The sequence below is a fragment of the Terrapene carolina genome, unplaced genomic scaffold, assembly GCF_002925995.2.
Source record: "Terrapene carolina triunguis isolate 2854851 unplaced genomic scaffold, T_m_triunguis-2.0 Scaffold139, whole genome shotgun sequence".
NCBI classification, from domain to species: domain Eukaryota; kingdom Metazoa; phylum Chordata; order Testudines; family Emydidae; genus Terrapene; species Terrapene triunguis.
In genome coordinates, this window is record NW_020664490.1 from 14,493,927 (window position 1) to 14,509,153 (window position 15,227).

The window sequence follows — 15,227 nt, forward strand, 5'->3', positions numbered from 1 at the left end:
ACATTCTCCAAGACTGAATGCAGAATCTGTCCAGATCAGAGTATTTTATGTTTGCAATGCACACTTCTGAAACTCTAGAGTCACTGATAATTTTGTAAATCTCAGACATGGTTTGTCAGTAGGTATTTGTACTTTATGTATTTCACACCAATTAGTTTGCCAGAAGGAATACTCATGATATTTCTCTATAAGGTGGACTCTGAGCCAGACAAGTTACATGCTTTATAAAAACTAATAAGATTGAAAGCAAATATATAGCAAAGTCTTCTGAACCTATGACATTAGGTTTTCTTACTAAGCAATGACCTACTGAGCTCCTTTTCAACATTTCAGCAAGCCATGCTTCCTTCTCAATTTTGGCTTGGGAAACTGCACTAGACAGTTTATTTTGCGCAGCAAAGATTAGAACAACTTTAACTTACCGGGAGCAAGTCTCTGGTTCATTATCCTCAACGCAGCCATCATCAATCTTTATGCTGCCCTCCCCCGTCTTTTGAAAGCTGCCAAAAAATAACAAATCAGACTAGGTCTTAGGATGGCTGCCCCCTTGAAATAAAGCACGTTCAGCTCCCGTGTGCTAGAAGGGGTGCTCTTCTCAGGTCGAGTAAGAAGCTAGGACACCACCAGGGGCCAGAGCAGGGGTTCTCAAACTGGGGGTCATGACCCCTCAGGGGGTTATGAGGTTATTACATGGGGGGGGTCATGAGCTGTCAGCCTCCACCCCAAAGCCCTGCTTTGCCTCTAGCATTTATAATAGTGTAAAATATATATTTTTAAAGTGTTATTTAGGAGGGGGTCACACTCAGGCTTGCTGTGTGAAAGGGGTCACCAATACAAAAGTTTGAGAACCACTGGGTTAGAGCGTGTGCAAGACTCAGCAAGGAAGGGGCAATGCTCCAGAAGCAGGAAATTTCCTGGGAGAGGCTCTGGGTGGAGAGGCAGCCCTGAAAAGTGGTGCTTGGAGCACAAAAGAATCCTGCCATAAGTCCTGAAGCAGGAAGGTAAAGGGAAGGTAAAGGGAAAAATCCCCTGGGATCTGTAGGCCAGGGAGGGCTGAGGATTTAAAAAAAGACCTTAAAAAAAAGGGGGGGGGGGGGACAAAGTGTGGCAGTTGGTCTTGTGTGCTGGGACAAGCCAGCAGCTTACAGACACTTTTTCCCCAAAACAAGCAGGTGTAGTGCAAATATCCTTGAGTGCTGCTCACAGCAATACAGACAAAATGAGAGGGGCTGGCATCAGCATTTGGTGAGGTCTTGCCTCTTCACTGAGCATCACTTCTAGCAAAGGCACTTTACTAGGCTAAAGTAACAGTTTTGCACATGTGGCTAAGACAGAGGCAGAGTTGTTCCATCTGAAAGAATTTCAGAGTAGAAAAATAGTGAAGGACCCTATAAAACATGCTTTAAGAGACTAAAATAGTCTCCCTCCTCCCCACTGAATACTTCAATTTTATTTTAATCTAGAAGTTTGATGATACAGAGTCTCAGGGAAGGTCTCATAGACTCATAGACTTTAAGGTCAGAAGGGACCAATATGGTCATCTAGTCTGACCCCCCGCATGATGCAGGCCACAAAAGCTGACCCCCCCCACTTTCCCTTAACTCTGCTGTTGAAGTCTCCAGATCGTGATCTAAAGACTTCAAGTCGCAGAGAATCTTCCAGCTTGCGACCCCTGCCCTATGCTGCGGAGGAAGGCGAAAAACCTCCAGGGTCACTGCCAATCTACCCTGGAGGAAAATTCCTTCCCGACCCCATATATGGCGATCAGCAGAACCCCGAGCATACAGGCAAGATTCTCTAGCCAGACCCTCATTTTACCAGCGATTGCCGTTATTGCCTAATTGATTAGAATCACGTAATCTCAAACCATTCCCTCCATAAACTTATCTAGCCTAATCTTGAAGCCAGAGAGGTCTTTCGCCCCCACCGTTTCCCTCGGAAGGCTGTTCCAAAATTTCACCCCTCTGACGGTTAGAAACCTTCGTCTAATTTCAAGCCTAAATTTCCCCACGGCCAGTTTATATCCATTCGTTCTCGTGTCCACATTAGCACTGAGCTGAAATAATTCCTCTCCCTCCCTGGTATTTATCCCTTTGATATATTTAAAGAGAGCAATCATATCCCCCCTCAGCCTTCTTTTGGTTAGGCTAAACAAACCAAGCTCCTCGAGTCTCCTTTCATAGGAAAGGTTTTCCATTCCTCGGATCATCCTAGTTGCCCTTCTCTGTACCTGTTCCAGTTTCAGTTCATCCCTTTTAAACATAGGAGACCAGAACTGCACACAGTACTCCAAGAGAGGTCTCACCAGCGCCTTGTATAACGGAAGCAGCACCTCCCTGTCCCTACTAGAAATACCTCGCCTTATGCATCCCAAGATTGCATTAGCTTTTTTCACAGCCACGTCGCATTGCCGACTCAGTCATCCTGCGATCAACCAGGACTCCGAGGTCCTTCTCCTCCTCAGTCACTTCTAACCTATGCGTCCCTAGCTTATAACTGAAATTCTTATTAGTCATCCCTAAATGCATCACCTTACACTTCTCACTATTAAATCTCATCCTATTACTATTACTCCAATTTACAAGGTCATCCAAGTCTCCCTGCAGAATATCCCGATCCTTCTCCGAGTTGGCAATGCCTCCCAACTTTGTGTCATCCGCAAACTTTATCAGCCCACTCCTACATTTGGTTCCGAGGTCAGTAATGAATAGATTAAATAAAATCGGACCCAGAACTGAACCTTGAGGAACCCCACTGGTGACCTCCCTCCAATCTGACAGTTCACCTTTCAGTACTACCCGCTGCAGTCTCCCCTTTAACCAGTTCCTTATCCACCTCTGGATTTTCCTATCGATCCCCATCTTATCCAATTTAACCAATAATTCCTCATGCGGAACTGTATCAAACGCTTTACTAAAATCGAGGTATATTAGATCCACCACATTTCCTTTATCTAGAAGGTCTGTTACTTTCTCAAAGAAGGAGATCAGGTTGGTTTGGCAAGACCTGCCTTTCGTAAACCCATGTTGTAATTTGTCCCAATTGCCATTCACCTCTAGGTCCTTAACTAATTTCTCCTTCAAAATTTTTTCCAAGATCTTACATACTACAGAAGTTAAACTAACAGGCCTGTAGTTACCCGGGTCACTTTTTTCCCCCTTCTTGAAAATAGGAACCACATTAGCTATTCTCCAGTCCAACGGTACCACCCCCGAGTTTACAGATTCATTAAAAATTATCGCCAAGGGGCTTGCAATTTCTCGCGCCAGTTCCTTCAATATTCTAGGATGAAGATCATCCGGTCCGCCCGATTTAGTCCCGTTTAGCTGGTCAAGTTTGGCTTCCACCTCTGATACTGTAATGTCTATCCCCCCTCCTCTATTCCCCTCTGTCCTACTCCCTCTATTCCTAAACCCATCATTAGCCTTATTAAAGACCGAAGCAAAATATTCATTTAGATATTGTGCCATGCCTAGATTATCCTTAATTTCCACTCCATCCACATTCTTCAGCGGTCCCACTTCCTCTTTGTTTTCTTCCTATTTATATGGCTATAAAACCTCTTACTATTGGATTTAATTCCCCTAGCAAGGTCCAACTCTACACGGCTTTTGGCCTTTCTCACCGCATCCCTACATGCTCTAAACTCACTAAGGTAGGTTTCCTTGCTGATCCCTCCCTTCTTCCATTCTCTGTACGCTTTCTGTTTTTTCTTAATCGCCCCTTTGAGACTCCCGCTCATCCAGCTAGGTCTAAATCTCCTGCCCACTAATCGTTTTCCCTTACTCGGGATACAGGCCTCAGACATCTCATGCAACTTCTGCTTGAAATAATCCCAGGCGTCATCTGCCTTTAGATCCCTAAGTATGTTAGCCCAATCCACTTCCCTAAGTAGTTGCCTTAATTTATTAAAGTTGGCCTTTTTGAAATTGTAAACCTTAGTTACAGTATCATTTCTGTTAATTCTTCCATTTAGTTTAAACTGAATTAGCTCATGGTCACTCGAGCCAAGGTTGTCCCCTACAACCATTTCTTCAACGAGGTCCTCACTACTCACCAGCACTAAATCTAAAATGGCATCCCCCCTCGTCGGTTCAGTTACTACTTGATGAAGGAATTCATCTACTAGCACGTCTAAGAACATCTGAGCCCTATTATTGTTACTAGCATTTGTTACCCAATCTATATCTGGGAAGTTAAAGTCCCCCATGATGACACAGTTCTTATCAGTTTTTACTTCCCTAAAAACATTAAGTAGTTCTCTGTCCGCCTCCAGGCTAGATCCCGGCGGTCTATAGCACACCCCAAGCACTATCTCGGGGGAGGCTCTAGTAGTTCTTTTATGCAGTGTAATTATTGCCCATACAGACTCCGTCTTATCCATTCCATCACTTATTATTTCTTTACATTTTAGCTCATTATTGACATATAACGCCACTCCCCCACCTTTACCTTTTTTCCGGTCATTCCTAAACAGCACATACCCTTCCATACCTGTACTCCAGTCATGACTACCGTTCCACCACGTTTCGGTTATTCCTACGATATCAGGTTTCATTTCTTGGACCAGGAGCTCCAATTCCTCCATTTTGTTACCTAGGCTTCTCGCATTGGTGTATAAACATCTTACCGTATGCTGTCTATCCTTTCTCCCATTAGTTATGCAATTTGGAACGGACCCCATGCTGTCCATCCGCACCCTCTTTCTTATGTCCAATTCCCTACCCCTACCTATGTCTGTGCTTATCTCCTCACACTGCTTTTCAGTGTTGGAATCTGGCGTGGAGATTAACTGAACATCTCCCAACCGTCTCCCCCAAGTTCCTAGTTTAAAGCCCTTTTGATGAGATGAGCCAGCCTCCCTCCCAGAAGTCTATTTCCTTCCCTACTCAGGTGAAGTCCATCCCGCGAGAACAGCTGTCTGTCCCCGAAAGCCTCCCAGTGGCCATACATCCCAAAGCCCTCCTTATAGCACCACTCCCTTAGCCAGCTATTTATCCTCACAATTCTGTCAGCCCTTTGCTGTCCTTCTCTAGGAACAGGCAGAATCCCACTAAAGATAATCTGAGCCTCCACTTCCTTAAGAGTCTTCCCCAGCCTGGCATAATCTCCCTTAATTCTCTCTAGCGAGAACCTAGCTGTGTCGTTCGTTCCTACGTGAAGGATGATCAAAGGGTTCTTACCTGCTCCTTTTAGGCTCCTTTTCAACCGCAGGTCCACATCCCTTATCTTAGCGCCCGGCAGACAGCACACCCTTCTGTTTTCAGGGTCCGCTCTGGTCACAGGCCTGTCCAACCTCCTCAGTAAGGAGTCTCCAATCACATAAACCTGCCTTTGCCTGCTGACAGTACTCTGTACAAATCTATCCCCTGTTCCCTGTAGTCGTACCTCTTGTGTCTCTCTATTTTCCCTTATAGTCCCCCTAGTGCCATCCTCTATCTTACTGGGGCCCGGTCACTAGAGACAGTGCTGCTAGATGGCTCTCTCAATCACTTACCAGTATTTCAAGTGAGCTACTTTAAATCTATTCCCTAGCATACAAGTATCATAGAGAACAAGTACTGAAGGGCTGTGCAGACCAAGCTAACTTCTGAACCCTAGAAGTGAGGTCTACTGCTTCTGTTTGGATCTCTGAGGAATCTTGCACTGTTACTATTGTGTAATTTGACCCCACATCTCTGTAATATTAAGTCAACTACTGTAAAAGCAGCTCCAACTAAAGAGTGCCGGAAACTAAGCCATCCAAACTCATTCAGCTGTGCCTACATATTACTAGTACAAGCCTACATACCTCTACAAGTCACATGCAATGACTCAGTCTGCAGGAGAAACTTACTGGTTTAACATAACTAAACCAATTTAAGAACTGATGTTAAACCAGTTTGACTCTCTCAGGTAGGCAAAGCCTTAACCCTGAATTTCCAAGTTTCTGTCAGTTTAAGGCTGGCCCTTATGTACCATTTGTGTTGCTTTTTATTTTAAGTGCATGAGATAGGTTAGATCCTCAGCCCAGAAGAATTACAGAAGCAATCTACTCAACCTGCAGAGGTACATGTTAATATGTTCATTGGAAAGTACCCTCAGAGGAGCAGAGCTAAGAAGTTTTCCCTATGTCAGCAGAAAATGGTGACCATGATGCTATGTCTCAAGGGTGTATGGAGTTACTCAAGGATGACAGAATTCTAGGGTACAATCCATGAACATAATTAGGCACTTAAGTCCAGTTGTCAGGTGCCACTGCAATCCCCAGGCACCTAAATTCAATTAGTGCCTAAATTTTTACAGTAGAAGTTCACTAGGCATCTAGGTTCCTGCTGCTAGGCACCTGGATGCCTCTCCCCTACATAAGCCCAAGGGGAAATAATGAACTAGGGAAAATAGGTGTTTGACTGTTTGCATGCAGGGCCCAGTTCAGTAGTTGTGCTCAGAGGCTGCCTGCTGGATCAGTCCTCAGGAAAGTTCACACAAAACTGAGGGTAAGAGAAGAGAGAAGTCTAGGAGATAAGGTACTCATGTGGGAGTCCCTCAGTTCAAGCCCTCCCCCCCGAAGGGGAAAGGGATTGGAACAGGATCTGCCACCTCACGGGTGAGTGCTCTAACCACTAGGTCAGAGTAATTCTAGCTTGTGGCCCGATTAATATTTAAAGTAGAACAACTTCAACAGGAGAGATTGAGACCCACATCAGAATAGTTTATAGCTTACTGAGTAGAGCACTCACCTGAGAGGTGGCCGATCCCTGTTCCAATCCCTTCTCCCCCTAAGGGGCTGGGACTTGAACTATGGTCTTCCAGATCCTGGTGAGTACCCCAACCCCTGGACTACAGGTTAAAAGGGAGGGCTGATTCCTCCTTCCCTTCCCGCCCTGTCCCAGCCCAGCTGTTTTACATGAATTTACCCGAGGTGCTTGATCCACTACATGGTCTCTGAACACACCTGCCTGCACACAACTTAGGCATCTGAACACCTACATCTCTCTGCTTGTGATTCACAAACCCAGGGTAAATCTGAGTTGCAGGGAGGCCCCTATCTCTGAGAGGGGCAGGATTTAGGACACAACCTGTCACAGTATTGCCAACAAGAGATCAAAAGTCATGAGTCAGACCCTCCCAAAATCATGAGATTTTAAAAAAGATTATATGGTGTTTTTTTAGGTCAGTCTCTTGATTTTTTAACTCCCTCAGCCCATCCCCAGGGTGTGTGCATGTGACAATTAGTGGTACCCACTCTCCGACATGTACTGGATAAGGTGATTTTGGCCCCTGCTGCAGGAGCTCTCACCCCCACATATGCCCCTCCCCTGCGCACCAGTTAATCTGGTCTCCCAGTCCATCAGTTCTGTCCTCACCCAACCCTCCCCCCCCAATTCAGCCCCTGCCAGTGGAGTCCCCCAGCCCCATTTTCCCCCACTGCACTCACTGCACCATCCCAGCACTCACCCCATCTGCTCAGAATCCACCATCAGCACAGCCCCTCCACCCCATCAACCCTCACCCTCCTCACTTCAGCCCCCCCTCCTCCCCCAATAGCCTCCAGGCCAGAGTACAGCCCTCCCAGGCTCACCTCTGCTGCTCTTAGGGCTCTAGCTGTCAGCCTGCCACCTGGGCGAACAGCAATTACTAAGTAAAATTAAGCCTCACTCATGATCTTGGGATAGAGCTCTCAAACGCCATGGCTGGGGGAATTCTGACATTTGAGAGTTCTATTGCAAGATCAAGAGGCTTAATTTTACTTAGTAACAGTGTCTCTCCTGATACATTTGCATGAGTTGACCTGCCTCATCTCCCACTGGATAGCTTAGGTGGCTCCCCATCCAGCATGCTGGCTTTGTGGATTGCATTCTCAGGTGCCTCTCCCCCTGCAGTGCTGTGTACAGGAGCTTAGGTGGCTAACTCAAGCTTTGTGGATCCCAATGTTGTTCCTGTGATTTTCTAGGTGCCTAAAACTTAAGTATTGCAATACTGAGTGTCATGAAACCTAAGTCCCTTTGGGGATCCCACCCCAAGAGAATCACTGTGGGGAGAACAGTGAAGAAAGATATTTCCACTGGCAAAGAAAAAGGCATCTGCAATACTGAAGGAACCACCTGCGTATACAAGATACAAATAATGCTGACCCAGTACAATGGTAATGGATACGTTATTGTAGTAAAAATTCCAAACGTCCATCAGCCATGAAACCACTTAAAGTTAGCAGAATAAGTTCTTGTATATCAGTACATGTCAGGGACTAAGCCTTGTAAATCATAACTCCGTTGACTACAAAAGAATTTGGGGAGTTTGTTTTTGGTAAATTCAACTTATTTTATCCTGGTATATTTCCTTCACAGCCCTCCCCTAAGAAGAGGATATGCTGCCCTGTAATGCCAGCCCACACTTTGGTCCACTCCCCTGCTAATCCCAGAGTTGTTCCAAAAGGCCCCAAACAGGAGTTAGGCAGAGTGGAAAGCAGAGGGCTCTTCTTATTCAGGCTGCCTTATCTTGACCAACACTTCCCCCCCCCCCCTTCACTGATCCCCACAAGTGGAGGGGGGAAGGAGACTCACTACATGAATAGATCTGTTTTATGTTTATTTATATTATGTCTCTGCAATTTCTTACCTGAAATGCAGGTAAGAGACACTATTTGGTACAATTTTATTTCTTTTAAAAAGGATTCACACTAGAGTGCCCTCCCAGGCCCCACAAGAGGGGCAGCTACTAGGACTAGAGTTGGTGCAGTAATTTGCTGCAAAGACGACATATCTACCCTTTTATTTAATTGCTGTCCCAATGCCTAAGGAACAGGCTGCTCTGAAAAGCTTAGAATTGCGTGTTTAGAAGAAATGTGCTAAAATTTCAGCCAGATATTTTGTGTTTAGACCATCGTAAGTGTCTACAAGTAATTTTGGAACTAAAGCATATTAAAGTGATGGCCAGACCTGGTAAGAAAATAAAGGTTATCCATTTTTTTGTTGAAATTTCATAAACATTTTCAGCCAGTTCCAGAAAGGTGACTACAACATCCAAGATGTTTTCTAATGTATCACTATTTTAGCACTTTACATAGAAATTAGTGTTATGGAGAAATTAAGTGATAACTTACCTATACATCGTTGCAGCAGCTCATGTTACTTAAAAACACTTGATTATTAATGCCTCACAAAAAAGGGAAGCCACCATTAATCTTCAGAAGTAGCATTCCAAACACTCCAAAAAGTGAATTCAAATAAATATATCTTGCTTACTGGAGAATATGCATTTGCAAGCAATCCAGGAACCAGTTTAGAACAGTTTTAGTACAGAGTACATGCTCAGAAAGCGCTGGCACTGCCTGGATACAAAACTATTCCAGCTAGTCAAAATGCCTAGTTCTTATTACAGGAAGGAACTGTAGAGATTCATGAGCAATTGCATCAGAAAAATTGTAGCACAGAAACGTTTCTGTGCAGAACAGGATACCAAACAGGAAAGGAAAAGACAGGAACAGCACTAATCAAACTAGTGCTAGAGTAGCACTTTTTAACCTCCCTAAAGATCTCTTCTGAATAGTTCATTTTATTACTTTCTTCTGAACAGAAACTTTAATAAGACAGACACACAGACAGAATAGCCTTAACATTTAATGCCCAAGTCAGGAAATTCAAAGGTTAAGAAATGCATAACTTTATGCAGAACCCAGTTCTGCCATTGTAAAGTAGTCATGCAATTTTCAATCTCTGCTTAACTCTACATTTCTGTATAGTTAGCTGGCATATCAGGGTGCTTTGCAGCAGCATTGCCTGGAATACATTTGCCTCAACACATTGTGTGTTTATACACTACAAAATATAAACATGATTGGCTTTTTTTTAAATATATAAAGTGTTTGCTATTAATTCATTGGCATTAGTGCACTACCTTAAACTGACTTAACCCTTTCTGGCTAGGCCCAGATCCAAGTATCTGTTTTGTTTAAGCAGTTTTTCCAATGCCCATGATTTTATTACAAGTCTAGCAGCTTCTGGCACTCAGGGCCAGCTCCAGGCACCAGCACAGCAAGCAGGTGCTTGGGGCGGCCAAGGGGAAGGGGCAGCACGTCCGGCTCTTTGGCAGCAATTCAGTGGCGTGTCCCTCGGTCCCTCTCGGAGGGAAGGATCTGCCGAAGTAGAAAGCAGCACGGTGGAGCTGCCGCCAAAGTGCGGCCAATCGCGGCTCCCCCCCTTCCCCCCCCCCCCCCCCCGCTTGGGACGGCAAAAATCCTGGAGCTGGCCCTGTTCTCAAAGCCCCAGCTCCTGCATCATGTCATTAAGCAACAGTCTCAGCATTCATTTTAAGACGTTTGTAGCCCTCACGGTTATGAAGACTGAAGACGTGAACCTCAATGATCAAAAGGCAAAGGCAAAAAAGACCCCAATTTATCTAAAAGTTATGATTTTTAAGCCTGATTCATGATTTTTGAGAGACAAGGTGGTTCCAACAGAAGATATTTTCTCACCAACTTCTGTTGGTGAGAGCTTTTGAGTTTACACAGAGCTCTTCTTCAGGTCATGATTTTTGGACTTCTAGTACCTCAACATGAAATGGGAAGATTTGGAGAGAAGGGCAGTTGCTAAGCAAGGATGGCAAATGTGGGTAGCCCAATGTGCAGCGAAGCACAGGATGGACTAAGAGCTACGGAGTTAGCAACACTGTTAAAGTTATTGCCATTTTCCCATTAATAAAATGGCAGTAAAATATCCATGAAAGAGCTGACAATCAGAAGACATTCAATTACAGTCCAAAATGTCTTTGGCTATCATACAATTTAGTATCCAGTCAGGAATAGGTAATTTAGTCTTATTTGTGGGGGTTTAGAGTTTTCCATTTATGAGCATTTGTGCTGTTAATTTAAAGTTGGTATAGGGACAGTTTGTACTCTTGTGGAAAGTTTGATGCATGTCTTGTGCCTATACATTTACATGTATGCCATATGCTTAAATACCACAGCAAAGATGGACAAAATTTAAAAAAGTATTGTCTAATACTGTGACAAGATACCTGAGGTAGGCCATTAATCTTGCTACATGCCCTATTTATGTAGGTCCCAAATCAAGTCACTGAAGCATAGGGTTGCCAATATCTAATTCCAGAAAACCGAACACCCTTTCCCCAATGCCCTGCCCCCACCCCACTCCATCCCCTGCTCTTCTTCTCCCCGCCCCCCCACGTGCTCATTTTCACTGCAAGGCCCAAACAGGCATGTTTATTGCTTTGACAGATGTATTGTGCTAAGTTCAGGTTTTATTTGTTACAGGATGCTAAAGCTGGCAACAAAATAGTCAAAAAGGGTAATTTAAAAAAAAAATGAAATTTCACAAAGTTTTTCCATTCTTTTCCTCCCCTCTTCCCATTTTTCTTAACCAGCTCCATGTTTTTTGTTCACTAAAGTTATTGTATTTTTGTGTATGGAATTAGGACCACACATTATCACAGCTGCAATGGGTCCATTAAAGGCCCACTCCCAAAGCCCAAATACAAATCCATACAGCACAACCGCAGAAATGCATACCTGTCCAGATACCTATAAAAATAAGTCTGTAGAACAGGGGTCAGCAACTTTTGGCACATGGCCCATCAGGGTAATCTGCTGGTGGGCCACGAGACATTTTGTTTATGTTGACCATCCGCAGGCATGGCCCCCCCACAGCTCTCAGTTCCCTTCTTTTAAAAAACTTATGAAATGAATACACACATTTCATGTAATCAATTTGTGTGTGCAAGCCAGCAAAAGGAATAAAAGTCAAAGAGTTAGGCTACAAATTTTATTCACAGGTATACACACATGCAGCAATACACACACCTCCCTATACAAAGGCACACAGTCTTACACGCATACAATGCATGCATGCATGCACACACTTGCCAACACAGACACTTTTTTCATACACTTTCCAGGGGCTGCCTAAAGCCTCCCTTCCTGGCTGGGTGAGGGTAGGCTGAAGGGGAAAAGATGGGGAGGGAAAGAGGCCAAGGACAAGAGCAGGGTGGGGTATGTGGGGCAGTGGGGATACGGGGTGAGGCAGAAGGCTACAAGTACATGAGGATGTGGGGGGCACAACAGCTGCCTGCTTAGCGCTCGCGACACCAGTTGCTCCCCTGCCTTGACCCAGCCAATGGGAGCTGCACCCACAGGCAGGGCAGCATGCAGACCTCCCCACCGGCAGCCCCTAAGGCTAGGAGCTGGACATGCCAGCTGGTTCTGGCCTCAGGAGCCACACAGCACTAGCAGGGAGCCTGCCAGCCCCGCTGCGGTGCCACAAACCAGACATTCAACAGCCCAGTCAGCACTGCTGACTGGAGCGGTCAGGATTCCTTTTCAACCAAATGTCCCGGTCCAAAACCGGACATCTGGTCACCCTACTTAATCATATCCATAGCCCAAGATCCACAAAGGCACTTAGGTGCCCAAGCCACAGATGTAGGCACCTAAACCCAAGTTTTGGATCCACAAAACTCCTGCTGAACTTGCTCAGCACCTAAAGTCTTGCAGTAAAAATCCCTCAGGAACCTATGTTTCTGCCTCGGAGCATGTGCCCAGCTGCTCACTCTAGGCATCCAGATGTCGATCTCCTGCCTAAACCACAGAGCAACTCACAAACCAACCCAGGAGAATACAGGCATTCACCAGCCTAACTCATGTGCGGGGCCCAATCTGGTAGGTGTGCTCACGGACTTGCCTAGACTGGCGTGTTTCCCCTGTGACCACCATCTATGCAATATTTCACCAAAGTGAGAGGGAGGCTACATGTGGTCTCTGCCAAAAGCTATTAACATAAGTTGTCATGGTATTGCAGGATGTACGGACAGAAGATATTTTAAGAGTTATGTAGAATAGTATGTTCCAGAGCTGATGGAGGTGAAACTAGTCACCTGGGGCAGGGTGGTTCTCAGAGCTAACTCAGTCAAGAGTGAGAACAATTGACATCTTTCCATCCAGCCCAGCCAAGGGTTTACCGTCTAGACAAGGTGCGGGCGTGGACCTCTCTCTTGGGCTCCTTTGTGCTTTGTAAAGGCCTTGAAGGAGGGAACCATCGGGATGAACTGAAGGTAATAACCAGGGTGTTTTGTTAAATATGAGAGTCTGGAACTGCATAAATAGATACCATCTTGTACCCTTCTTTCTCCATTACAAAGACAACATTCTGCCAACGTGAGCATCTCATGAACAGGGTGACCAGATAGCAAGTGTGAAAAATTGGGATGCTCGGTGTGGGGAGGGAATATAGTTGCTTATAAAAGACACAAAAAACCTAATATCAGGATGTCTGGTCATCCTACACGTGAAAAATGGAATCCAGCTCTCTCAATTGGAGCAGTGCTGTATGGATTGACACTGGGTAAGAAATACCTTATTAGACTGGAAAGGAAGGGACCTGTTAAGAAGTATAGGCTCAAGACAAACATAAAATGCACTCTAATCTGTAATCATATGTTTCCAGTCCTTACACTTGCTCATTTGAATCTTTATCTTAAGCTTTCTCAGATAATAAAATTTTTAAAACTAAATAGAAGTTTAAGATGATGTTAAAAAAAGTGAACGGCACAGAGTTTAAGCTTAGAAGTTTCTGGTTATCAGGGAATAACATACAGATTATCGAGGGTGCAAAGTTTGGTTTAAGATCGGGTGTCATAAGAAATACAACAGAGGGTCCTGTGGCACAACTAAGTGCTGTGTGCTAAGGACAGCATTGAACTGAGGTGACGCTAGTGAACGAGGGGCACTGCTTCCACAGAGGCAGCCAAGCTGTGTTCATTGCAAGGGTCCAGAAGTTGAGGGACTGGGCACTCGAGTGGGATGTACAGACAGGTTAGAGAGATCTGTGCCTGGAGCCAAAGCAGAACACTGGTGGATAACTATTGCCATAGATTTAGCCATAGGGTCTCTCGGCTAGGCCCCAAAGGACTCACTGAGGGAGCTAAGTGCTGGGGCATGCAAGTTGCTAGCTTGCAGAGGGAAAGAGCAGGCCCTGCAGAGCCCAGAGTGGGGCACTGGTGTTGCCAGCAGCTGGTAGTGTTGAGCAAGTTCCTGCCCCCGAGGGCACAGACAAGGCTCCTCTTCAGTAAGCAGGAGGTAGCACTTCATCCTGAACCCCTTGGGTAACCCCAAAAGGGTCAAAGTGCTCTAACCACTGAGCTATGGGATATTCTGATGTGGGGCTCCCACATCTCTCCCGTTGAAGCTCTTCAATAATGGATAACTAATGAAAGTGTCTGAGTAGGGGGCCTGGACCCAGGGTCTCCCACATCCCAGGCAGCTGCCCCAACCACTGGATTGCAGAGTCATTGCCACACCCTCTTGTCCAGCAACTATTTCTACACACTGGAATCCCTTCAACAGGAGAGAGACTGAAGTATCCTCACAGCAGAATATCCCACAGATTAGTGGTTAGAGCACAGTCCTGAGAGGTGGGAGACCCCTGTTCAAGTCCTCTTCCCCATCTCTGGCAGAGAGGCTGGACTGAACCTGGGTCTCCCACATCCCAGATGGGTGCCCTAACCACTGGGCTAAAAGTTATACTATGGACAGTGGCAGCTGCACCACCTCCTCCCTGCTCCAAATCCACTGTTCTGTGCGCAGCCAGGCAAGCACCTAACTCATTCCCACAAGAAATGCCCTCCAGGTGGCTGGTTCCTGTTCATGGATCACTCAGCCGAGATAAGCCCTGCCTCTCTTGAGATAGATGCCTAACACACCCCTCTGCCACATTTCCCCATTGGCTAGCTTAGGCAGCTCCCTGCCTAGCATGCTAGCTGTTGTGGATCATGTTCTAAGACTCCTATCTCTACCACATTGGATAGGGCAGGGGTGGGCAAACTACGGCCTGCGGGCCGGATCCGGCCCCTCAGGGCTTTGGATCCGGCCTGCGGGATTGCCCCCCATGGCGCCACAGGCCCCGCACCACTCTCAGAAACAGCCCTCAGGCGGGTGGGCAGAGGGCTCCACGTGCATTGCTCTTGCCTCCAGGCACTGCCCCCACAGCTCCCATTGGCTGGGAATGGGGAACCCTGGCCAATGAGAGCTTCAGGGGAGGTACCTGGAGGCACAGCAAGGGCAGCACACGCAGAGCCCTCCCCTAGGGGCTGCAGCACTTCCTGGAGCAGCACGGGGCCAGGGCAGGCATGCAGGGAGCCTGCCCTGGCCCAGGTGCACACTGCTGCCACCCCGGAGCTGCTTTAGGTAAGCGGTGCCGGAGCTCGAACCTCTCCTGCCCCTTAACTCCCTGCCCTAA

At 46.1% G+C, this 15,227-nt stretch overlaps 1 protein-coding gene across 2 annotated transcripts in view; it reads right to left on the bottom strand.

Moving 5' to 3' along the window:
- The window catches only part of LOC112117657 (phosphatidylinositol 3,4,5-trisphosphate 3-phosphatase TPTE2-like), a 43,396-nt gene that overhangs the window by 22,934 nt on the left and 5,235 nt on the right, over positions 1–15,227 (bottom strand). Inside the window, exons 1-2 of one of the 2 annotated variants that reach the window (XM_026653496.1) lie at positions 9,083–9,366; positions 423–500 (exon numbers count right to left, since the gene is read on the bottom strand). In XM_026653496.1, coding sequence (XP_026509281.1) covers positions 423–500; positions 9,083–9,090 — 86 coding nt within the window. In that variant the 5' untranslated portion in view covers positions 9,091–9,366. Of the gene's footprint in view, positions 1–422; positions 501–9,082; positions 9,367–15,227 lie in introns of those variants that run through there. The other variant, XM_026653494.1, reaches the window with a different exon arrangement.